A 10,456-nucleotide genomic window follows, 5' to 3' on the forward strand; every position below is an offset into this window, starting at 1 on the left:
ATACGGGGGGTCGCATCTCTCGGTGACTACAGAGAGTGGTAGATACATGGTACGACTACGGCACACCTCGTTCTCTCAGCAGCAATCAACCCTGACATGCCGGCCTGTCATTGGACAGCCTGTTGGCATACACCACGGGGGACAATGGTGCCTTAATGAAAGGGCTGAGGATGTATACACACGCGACGTAGCATGTTGACGGTATGTCGTGCGTTCGTCCACAGACCTCTAAAGCAGAGCGACACGGCAGTGGCACGGACAGCGACTATGACAACACGCACTCGTACGACCTGTCGTTAAGGTAGGCCGTGCAGGAGCACTCACCCTTGGGCATGTGTGTCTCACTGACAGACTGTGTGTGTTCACCCCTATGCCTTCCAACTTGGTTGCGCGTGTCTTTTGACGGCCCCGCCCTGTCCTGCGTGTGTGTGCTCCAGCATGGGCCGCAGCAGCGAGGAGGAGAGCCGGGGGGAGGGGGAGGACGGGGGAGGCGGGTGGGGGGAGCCGGAGGAGCCCGACCCCACCCTGCCCTGCACGGAGGACGTCATCCTGAAGACGGAGCAGGTGACCAAGAACATCCAGGAGCTGCTGAGAGCCGCTCAGGAGTTCAAACACGACAGGTATGGTGACCTGGTCTGCCGGTGCATACACAGACGCACGCTGGTAGACACACTTGAGGAATCGATGTGCCCCACGTCCGCCTACACCGGGGGGGAGGGGGGGGGGGGTTGTTTCCCGTCCCCTCTGGTCCACTTGTAACTCGAGTGTTTGTGTGTTCCGTCACCCAGCTTCGTGCCCTGCTCGGAGAAGATCCACACTGCTGTCAGTGAGATGGCTTCTCTCTTCCCTAAGGTACCTCTCTGTCTGATCTGTGTGTGTGTGTGCGTGCGTGCGCGAGTGCTTCTGTGTCTCCTGTGCTTTGGGAGTAGCAGCGTGAGGTTTGACCTGGTGTCGTGTGTGTGTCTCCTCCCTGCCCTCCAGCGCCCGGCGCTCGACGCCGTCCACTCCTCGCTGCGCCTCCTGGCGTCCAGCGCCTCCCGCCTCCAGGTGGAGTGCCGCAAGGCGGCGCCCTCGGAGCCCTCGGCGCCCGCCGTGGACTACCAGCTGCTGACGCAGCAGGTCATCCAGTGCGCCTACGACATCGCCAAGGCTGCCAAGCAGCTGGTCACCATCACCACCCGCGAGAAGAAACAGTGACTGGTGGACGGGGGGAGGCGGGGCGGGAGGGAGGGAGGGAGGGAGGAGAGGAGGCGAGAGGACAACAAGCAGAGAAAGGCCATGTGAGAGAATGCAGGGAACAAAAGGAACTGTGCTTGCCGAGAGAGAGAAACGGATGAGGTCGGAGGACGGAAAGAAATGACAGAGAGGGATGAATGCCCGGGGGATGAAGGAGCGGGGAACGATGGTGGGATGAGAGGCGGCACGGTGGTCTTTGTCTCGACCAGCCTCTCTGAATCCCTCTCACTCCATCCCTCACTTCGGTTTGGAGTTCACTGCGTGGAGAGAGAGAAGGGGGATCAGAGTACGGACCCAGCCAACCCCTCTCTCCACCTTCCTCTCTCTCTCTTATTTCTCTTTCTCTCAATCTTATCACCTCCATCAGACAGACAGGCAGAGGACGGATGGCGCTGGGGTTGCCCAGTCACGGCTGGCAAAGGGACCTTCTCCACTCTCCCTCCTCCCCACCCTCACACTCTCCCTCCTCCCCACCCTCACACACTCCCTCCTCCCCACCCTCACACTCTCCCTCCTCCCCACCCTCACACACTCCCTCTGCTCCACCCTCACACACTCCCTCCTCCCCACCCTCACACACTCCCTCCTCCCCACCCTCACACTCTCCCTCCTCCCCACCCTCACACACTCCCTCTGCTCCACCCTCACACACTCCCTCCTCCCCACCCTCACACTCTCCCTCCTCCCCACCCTCACACACTCCCTCCTCCCCACCCTCACACTCTCCCTCCTCCCCACCCTCACACTCTCCCTCCTCCCCACCCTCACACACTCTCCCTCCTCCCCACCCTCACACACTCTCCCTCCTCCCCACCCTCACACTCTCCCTCCTCCCCACCCTCACACACTCTCCCTCCTCCCCACCCTCACACACTCTCCCTCCTCCCCACCCTCACACTCTCCCTCCTCCCCACCCTCACACACTCCCTCCTCCCCACCCTCACACACTCCCTCCTCCCCACCCTCACACACTCCCTCCTCCCCACCCTCACACTCTCCCTCCTCCCCACCCTCACACACTCTCCCTCCTCCCCACCCTCACACACTCTCCCTCTTCCCCACCCTCACACACTCTCCCTCCTCCCCACCCTCACACTCTCCCTCCTCCCCACCCTCACACTCTCCTTCCTCCCCACCCTCACACACTCTCTCTGCTCCACCCTCACACACTCTGCCCCACCCTCACACACTCTCTCTCTACTCCACCCTCAAACACTCTCTGCTCCACCCTCGCACACTCTCTCTTCCCCACCCTCACACACTCTCTCTGCCCCACCCTCACACACTCTCTCTCTACTCCACCCTCAAACACTCTCTGCTCCACCCTCGCACACTCTCTCTTCCCCACCCTCACACACTCTCTCTGCCCCACCCTCACACCCTCTGCACCACCCTCACACACACACTCTCTGCCCAACCCTAACACACTCTCTCTGCCCCACCCTCACACACTCCCTGTGCCCCACCCTCACACTCTCTGCCCCACCCTCACACACTCTCCCTGTGCCCCACCCTCACATTCTCTGCCCCACTCTCACACACACTCCCACAGTCTCGGCCCTCCAGGCCTTCCTGGTACAACATGACTCGTCGTCATGGACCGTCCCTCTTGGTGGTTTGTTTTTCTTTTCTTTCTTCTCCTTTTTTTGGTTGCTGATCTGTGGGTCTGTACCCCAAAGTCTGAAATTACTGACTTAACAGAAACACTTACACTGGAATTATTTGTATTCATTATTGTAATGAGTAAGCCTCTGGTTGTTGTATTGTGATTATTTGTATTACTGTCTGTCAGTATGATTTACTGTTATTTACCAAGTTTTTTTTATTTTGATGTTTCATCTATGATTCTCAGTCAGTGGAACAGGGAGAACTGTGGGAGTGCTCTTATCCGCCATCTGACTTGGTAGTACACACACACACATGCACACACGTCTGTGAAATGGGTCCTTCTGGAACACTCCTATTCCGTCAGTGTCCATTTTGAGTTTTCTTAATTGATTTGAGTGTTTTTCTACCTGTCATGTTGTTAGTGGCCAAGAGACTGAACTGCTGCCTAAAGGAAGAGAGGTAGTGATGGGCCATGTCTGGACCTGGCCTCCTAAAGGAAGAGAGGTAGTGATGGGCCATGTCTGGACCTGGCCTCCTAAAGGAAGAGAGGTAGTGATGGGCCATGTCTGGACCTGGCCTCCTAAAGGAAGAGAGGTAGTGATGGGCCATGTCTGGACCTGGCCTCCAAATACCACTTGCAGATCCAGAGATGCCCTTGATTTAGCTTACCTGGAGGTCCAGGTGAAACCAATGAAGGCACTTCTTGGGTGCAAACACACTGCCCGGCTGGTGAGTCCTGGAAGCTAAATCAACTTCACCTCATCTGAAAAAAGTATGCGTTAAGCCCCAGGTGTGGCTCCGCTGGTTAGTGGTCATTGAAAGGCCAGACTCTGAGACAAGGCGGTTAGCTGGCTGCTTCAGTCACCAAATTCGTTTTTCATCTCAGTGGCACCCTGGGGGAGCCCCATACACCTACTCCTGTTTCAAGATCAAGAATGATCGAGCTATATTTGCCCATTTGAGGCTAAACCTATTTGGGAACAAAATGTTTATGACACGTTGAACTGCACTTACTGTGTGTTTGTTTTGAATGGGATAGGAGGCGGAGGGTGTTTTTATTTTTATTGTACTGTGCCGAACAGTTCCAGGTTGTAGCCGTGGGATATGGACCATAAGCCCTCGCAGGATGGGGATGTCTGAGTTCCTGGGATGCTATTTGCTCCTGTTGCCAATCACCTGGTCTCTTTACAAACCTAGGTCCAAATCATTCCTCATACTTTCAAATAATGTACTTCAGAGGCAGTCGATTTAACTACACGGAGTACCAGGTGGGCAAATTTTGCAACCACTGAGACGACTCCATTGGTTCCATTCCACCAGGCAAGATACACCGGTCACATCAAGTAAATAAGTGACAATACAATTGACCTCATTTGTATTGTATTGACCTCAATTGTATTGTAGGAATTTTGGGAAACCGAGGCCTGAAACAAATACTTTATCTGCTCCCCCGTGTCTGCCCTCATCTGGACATGTTCCTTCCCATTTATTCTTCCATTTGTGTTTTTCAGAACACTTCTATTAGACTTCCTTTCTTAGTGCTCTCTGTGTATGTTGGCCAACAGTCTTCTGGTTAGTTTGTCTGTCTGACAGGCTGTGTGTACCCACAAGGTGCTACAGCAGCTTAGCTTCCTGTCTCAGATCATGTCCAAAAAGATTGTCGAAAAATGTACTACTTACTTTTTAATAATCATGATTGCCTTTGCACATCTCATGCCGTTCTGGCTTCTTTTGTTTGGTTACTCTGGCCTGAACTCCCACACAGACACCCGGACAGTTTCTCATTTGAACCCCCTGACCTCCCATCGACACGCCATTATAGAATAGAGCCATATATATGAACATATATTTTCATGGTATTTTTTCATTAAGCTATGTTAGAACTGTGTTTGGGAGATATTTATATATTTCTTTGTTTGCCACGGGGGGGCTCTGGGTCTCTGGGGAGGCGGGGGAGTCTGAGGCCTGGTTCCATATCCTACCCCCAGCCATAAGAGGACAGTCTGAGGTATGAATTTGGTATTTTACCGTTTTGCTCTTTCCAAAGACCAAGTGGAATTTCCACCGCTGTACACCTGTCTGACCTTTGCAGATGTGTGGGGGACTAGGGCGTAGGGGTAGATTTGGGACTGGGCCAAGGGTGTATGTTTGGGACTGGGCCGAAGACGTCCCTGGGACTGGAGCCTTCCAGGGGTTAGCACTAAACTCATCTCAGTCTGAGGGAAGAGGGCTTACTGCACAAAGCCACGCCCTTCCCCCTTCTTAGTAGACACTGTGTAGGGTGCCTCTAGTGTGAATGTTAGATGCTTCAGTCCGTTCATGTAGTCATGTTGTTCACACACATACACACTCACAAGAACATGCATCCCAAATGCAACGCACAGTGAAACACACTTGGGTGTATACACACACACACACACACAGAACTATAACATCCAGTGACATAACCCTTCCACTTGTACATGCACAACATTCAGTGAAACACTACACACACACTGCACACACTCCTGAAGGTGTTTAGCCAATGGCAGTGCACTGTGGCCTGTACTGTTGCTGTTACTGTGTACTTCACAGCTCTACACATGGGAGATTGGTGATGGGAGAATACCTTTTGACTGAAGTTAAAACTGTAAAAAGTAGAGGAAAAAATACAACTAAAGGTCAATCGTAATTGAAACTCATAAGCTGTACATTTGTAATAAAATAAAAAAACAAGTTGATTGTCCTGACTGTACATGGAATGTGATTGACAGGATATACTGTATGAATACTGCACACAGAGGATATTGATGAGCTGTGCAGACCACATCAGGTTACATTTGTATACTTAGCCTGGCATACATACAGCACTCTTCCATGTGTACACAGACACACAAACACTTTTGGTTCAACCTTTCCCCTTCCATCTCCCCAGTGCAAATGGTATTCCAGGTTGTGGAAACAACCTATTACACAATAATGACTTAAGTTGCTGTTAAATAAACAACAGAGTTCCAAATTGTCAGGCATTAAGCGCACGTGAATTATAGTTGTTGCAAGCAAAACCCTTTACAGAAGCACTGTCAAATGAATTGGTTGTTACCCAATATTGAGTAACATTGACTGAAACTTTACACTTCAAGAAAGTGTTTATTTCATCGTTTAGATTATGATCCCAGTACAAAGTTTCTTTGAAATACCCCACCTATAGTGAGATATTGTACCTTCCATGGCTGGAGTGCACCTGGCAACATGTCGCTTACAACAGCAACTTTAGCTTCAACTGATGGACAGAAGAGACCATATACATACCTAATTCAAGTTCATATCAGTCTGTGTGGTAATGTCCGAGTATTGACAGTTTAAAAAGTGTAAATGATAAACTAGCTGTAAAGCAACAAACAAATTAAGATATTCTATGGATGAAAATGTGAAGTGGTACATTTTCAGTAAATTGGTCTGTCCTCTGCTCTCCTATGAGCCACAGGACTGTATTAGCCCACCGAGCCAAAGTCTGATCCCTGTAAACCGTCTCATGACAATAGAATGTCAGCTTCTGAATCCTACTAGCATCACCAAGTTTCGTATTTGTGAGTGTGAATGTCTTTTGAAAAACATCCAGGAAGTCCTTGGGAACTGTAGGCGAAGAGGGTGGATGTGTAAATGACTAAATGTGTAAAAGTGAGATCAGATTCCTTCCTCTGGGCGGGGGGTCACCCAGGGTTCAGCTTCTAGTGGTCCTCGTCAGTGCTTGAGCTGGGTAGGAGTGAACACTCTTGCCTCCTGCTCAGGGACCACCTTCTCTTCCTCCTCCGGTCTGCCACCCTCAGCCTCCTGCGGATGATGTCTGAAACACACACACACAGGAACACAGACGCACATTGTTGTAATGCGGTCGACGAATAACGCTGATCCACAGTGCGTGTGTGCGGACAACTCGCCTACCTGCCACATTGTCGTAGTCCTGCTGCGGGTCGTGCCAGTACAGACTGGGCGTTGTTCTCCAGTGGCGATACAGGCGCGTGTGTAGAACCGACAGTGCCAACAGAACCAGGAGGAACCCAAGCGCCGCTGCCGCCCACACCGCCTCGTCTGTTCTGGCCGTGGGCATTCTGTCGTTTAGAACGGCTCCCTCTGGTGGCACAGTGGTCTTACTGTCTGTCCTCTTGTGAGTCACCCCACCTTGTCTCGGGTGATGGTGCCCCGACTTCACCTGCTTCTTGTGGGTCTGAGGGGCTGAACTGCGGGCGAGGTCATCAGGCTCCACCTCTCTCTCCTGCACCTCCACTCTTCCAGCCGCTGTCTCTCTCAGTGCACCAGGGTTTATGAGGTGAGGTGCAGCCATGGTGAGTTCAGTCCTGCTCGGGTCAGTTCTGTTGATCCAGCTGCTGGTTGGAAAAGGGAGGATAGACTTGTTCTCTTTCTCCACGTTCTCCTCCACCTCCTTGTTATTCTCTTTCTGAACGGCGGCTCGACGCACGCGGGCCCCCTCTCTCCTTCTGAAGAGCATCTTTCCGACCATCCCTCCATTTCGTCTGAGAGAGAGGCTCTCGAGACAACAGTGTCTCAAAGTTCTGCTGGAGTGCCCGTGGTCTTGTTCATGGTGGGGTACTGCAGGACGGGTCAACAGCAGACTGTACCTCTGACTCATAACCACATCACCAGGGCTGACGCCGGACGCCGTTGCCTCCAGCCAATCACAGACCTCCGAGCCCGTCACGCTAGAAAGCTCCAGAGTGCGACCCCATGACACTACGGCAAACATCTAAAAAGAAAGAGAGTGAAGACTGTGAGGAAATTCCTAAACATTTAATTAGAAGTGTAACATAACAGTTTGCTATGTAAATGTTATGATATGACATTTATCCAAAATAAAGTTCCTAAAACTCAATGATTATGGCATTACCTGCTTAACAGCACATATTTGTACATAGCACATTTTCACAACAAAGAAACAGATTTGAACAAAATTCCCCTATGTTATGTATCCCAAGCTAATCTTTTATTTATAAACTTACATAAAGGCAACTCCTTCTTCTACTAAGAAACACTGCCATGTCCAGTTTCAGCTGGCATTCTCTATTTCAGTTTAGGTGTCAACTATACTGCCATTGTGTGGCTGCTTTCCAGCCGGGTGTCCGATTTCACAGAAATGCTGTAACTGAACCAAACAAGCCATGGTTGAGTACTTCAGAAAGTCTGGCTATACACTCTATTCTTGTTCTATCATCTTACTCCTATTGCGATGCTTATGAAACAGGCTTACATCTGTAAGTAAGTTCTGACCCAAATACATCATGGGAAAGGCACTTACCTATAACTGTGTATTGAGAGAGTGTGTGCGAGGGTTAGGAAGTGGCAGGTATTCTCTCACCCTGTGTGTGCTGAGGTCAGGGTGCGGAGTGATGATGTAGCTGGACAGACAGGAGCGGGCCAGGACAGACAGGCGTCCACGCTCCTGGATGGGGGCGCAGGGATGGTACAGCAACACAGTGGCTCCATGCTGGAAACACACAGAACCGTTTGAAAGTGGTTCCTTTTCAACGTGAAATGGGTCGGCCAATCGTTTGGCATACCTGCAGGTTGTTGAGCCACCGCTGAGGAGGACAGTAAAGATACTCCCCGCTCTCGCCTCCTACTGGTCTGTGTGCGCCACTACAGGAGAACACACCACAACATTTTTTTATTTTATTCATTTAGCAGACGCTTTTGCGTCATATTACGTCATATCACATAACCCCCCCCCCCAAAAGTCCTAACAATGGTCAGCTGTGTATGTCAGAGAGATCTTTAATCTGTGAACTTTTTTTAACGTCCATGTTTACATCTTTGTTTCTTCGAGGCGTTTTCCCACTTCTAAACTGACTCTTAATTGTTCTAAAACATGCACTTGTTCTTTTTCCTATATTTAAAGCAGTGCCATTGCTTTTGAATCTATTTGAACATAAAGCATGGAAAATTGGGACTTCTTACCTGTTGGGAATGGAGTGGTTAAAGGTGATGGGTGTGTCTATACACACCTGCCTAGCAGGCTGGAGGGTTAGAGAAGAATGCCCGACTTTAGTTATGGGATATCATCAGAAATCTGTGTTACATCCTTTGTGCAAATCCTCAGTGTGTTCAAAGCCCTGACCTGAACCTTACATTATCTAGAAGCTTAAATGATCTCCCTGTAACAGCAGTCTGTTTGTGAGTCATGTTTACTTACTTGTGGAGGATACTGGGTGTCAATACCAGAAAGATTCTTCTGCTAGCAAAAGAAAGTACATGACATGCTCAGACAGACTTACAGGTTTCAGCAATGCCTGTTTACAAGTGTACTGTAGATACAATGTGGTCTATTTTGAACATTTCGGCTGCGTACTGGTTGGTTTAGGTGCAGTTCTATGGTCATATTAAAGCCCTTTGTGACACTGCTTGTAAACAGAGCTGTTCACATACAATTTGATTTGAGTACCGTAGTTTGAAGACTGTGTGACATCAGCTACAGTATAGGATTGGTTCAATAGGATGAAGTGCAGTCGTATAGTTACCAGGGTGGACTCTGGCCAGACAGGCCCCGGACAACTCCACACGGCAGATGGGGGCAAGTCTATATCTAGCAAGAGCTATCACACATGCGAGATAAATGCACACACAGACAGGCAGATGTCAAACATTCAATTGTTTAATTCAATCAGTGTCCATTATGCATACCAGATGCTAGTAAAAACTATGGAGGGTGTGTAGCACTACAGCAAAACAAAGACAACCTACCTTGCCACTGTCACAGCCTTGCCACACTGCGCTGCCTTCCAGTCCCAAACACAAGAGTAGAGCGGACAGAAGAGGCACTACGGGCGGTGACATATTTTCTGTGAACAGGGTATCACTCAGGCGTTCTCTGCGGGGAGGTATGGTTAGAGCTCATCTCGTCGGCGACAGCGGAACAACGTGTGGAGCATTTGATAGACTGAGCTGCCATGTTCAAACTTATCTGATTTATAAAGAAAAGCTGTTTCCACTCACGGCGTGCACACATTTTAGGTAAGGATACCTAAAACATAAAGTAGCTGGTTGTCCATGTGTTAAAATCTCTGGACTCTCTTGGCTTTCCACAACTTTGCATTGTTCCCCGTAAGTTATATGTTGCTGTTAATGTTGTTACTTTTTTTGCGAACTCTTCACCGTTGTTGTGCAACATGACAATAAGAACTTCCAAATGTGAGCTACGGAAACTCGCGAGGGGAAAATGTCTGCGGTAGCTGTTTGCAGCGTTCTCAGTTTTCCACACAGTGACGCCAAACTATCACAAGGGTTCACACAGGTCCATGGTTCACAGACCGCACAATCCTCCTCTCTATAGAGTGGGTCTTTACTGCACGCATGGAAAAGTGGAACTTTTGACAAGGGGAAAATAACGGAAAGATAAGAAAAAAAATTACCAGCTACTCCAAAATTAAGTTTGAATTTATGAGATAGCCTATGTATTTGACTTGACGACCATGATCGTACCCGATCATATCTATAGATATATCCTACAGACCGTTGATAATGCCCCAAAACATAGTCCTATCCACACAAGAGAAAATATGTTTTCATAGCAATAGTTTGAGGCCTACGAGTCTGGCCTAGAGTGGATTGCACTAGCCTA

At 49.6% G+C, this 10,456-nt stretch overlaps 2 protein-coding genes across 3 annotated transcripts in view; one reads left to right on the forward strand and one right to left on the reverse strand.

The window, feature by feature from the left end:
- Positions 1-1,773, forward strand: part of git1 (G protein-coupled receptor kinase interacting ArfGAP 1) — a 16,003-nt gene extending 14,230 nt beyond the window's left edge. The window contains 5 exon segments of the mRNA XM_062473254.1: positions 1-49; positions 225-301; positions 438-620; positions 789-852; positions 982-1,773. The exon segment at positions 1-49 is cut by the window's left edge and continues 32 nt beyond it. Of these exon segments, the coding sequence (XP_062329238.1) occupies positions 1-49; positions 225-301; positions 438-620; positions 789-852; positions 982-1,197 (589 nt within the window). The 3' untranslated portion in view covers positions 1,198-1,773.
- A 3,752-nt stretch (positions 1,774-5,525) lies between these two features.
- Positions 5,526-10,041, reverse strand: tp53i13 (tumor protein p53 inducible protein 13). Of its 2 annotated transcripts, XM_062472853.1 has the most exons (9): positions 9,832-10,041; positions 9,580-9,706; positions 9,357-9,431; positions 9,032-9,073; positions 8,797-8,855; positions 8,400-8,478; positions 8,198-8,326; positions 6,769-7,588; positions 5,526-6,670 (listed from the first exon to the last, which is right to left on the reverse strand). In XM_062472853.1, exons 2-9 carry the CDS (start codon positions 9,670-9,672, stop codon positions 6,555-6,557), a joined length of 1,413 nt encoding a protein of 470 aa, XP_062328837.1. In that variant the 5' UTR covers positions 9,673-9,706; positions 9,832-10,041; the 3' UTR covers positions 5,526-6,554. The 2 variants fall into 2 exon arrangements, with proteins under 2 accessions (XP_062328837.1, XP_062328838.1); XM_062472854.1 differs by lacking the exon at positions 9,832-10,041 and having other exon boundaries at positions 9,032-9,070; positions 9,580-9,700.
- Between the last annotated feature and the right edge of the window lie 415 nt (positions 10,042-10,456).

This window comes from Osmerus eperlanus, chromosome 11 (genome assembly GCF_963692335.1).
Source record: "Osmerus eperlanus chromosome 11, fOsmEpe2.1, whole genome shotgun sequence".
Lineage (NCBI taxonomy): Eukaryota > Metazoa > Chordata > Actinopteri > Osmeriformes > Osmeridae > Osmerus > Osmerus eperlanus.

What these genes read in the sequence shown, in the direction of transcription:
- tp53i13 (XM_062472853.1), bottom strand. Translation starts at nt 9,672, where the DNA reads ATGTCACCGCCCGTAGTGCCTCTTCTGTCCGCTCTACTCTTGTGTTTG. An exon ending in AACCACTCCATTCCCAACAG is followed by an intron (nt 8,479 to 8,796) that starts GTAAGAAGTCCC and finishes GTTCTCCTGTAG; the next exon opens with TGGCGCACACAGACCAGTAG. An exon ending in GGACTACGACAATGTGGCAG is followed by an intron (nt 6,671 to 6,768) that starts GTAGGCGAGTTG and finishes TGTGTGTTTCAG; the next exon opens with ACATCATCCGCAGGAGGCTG.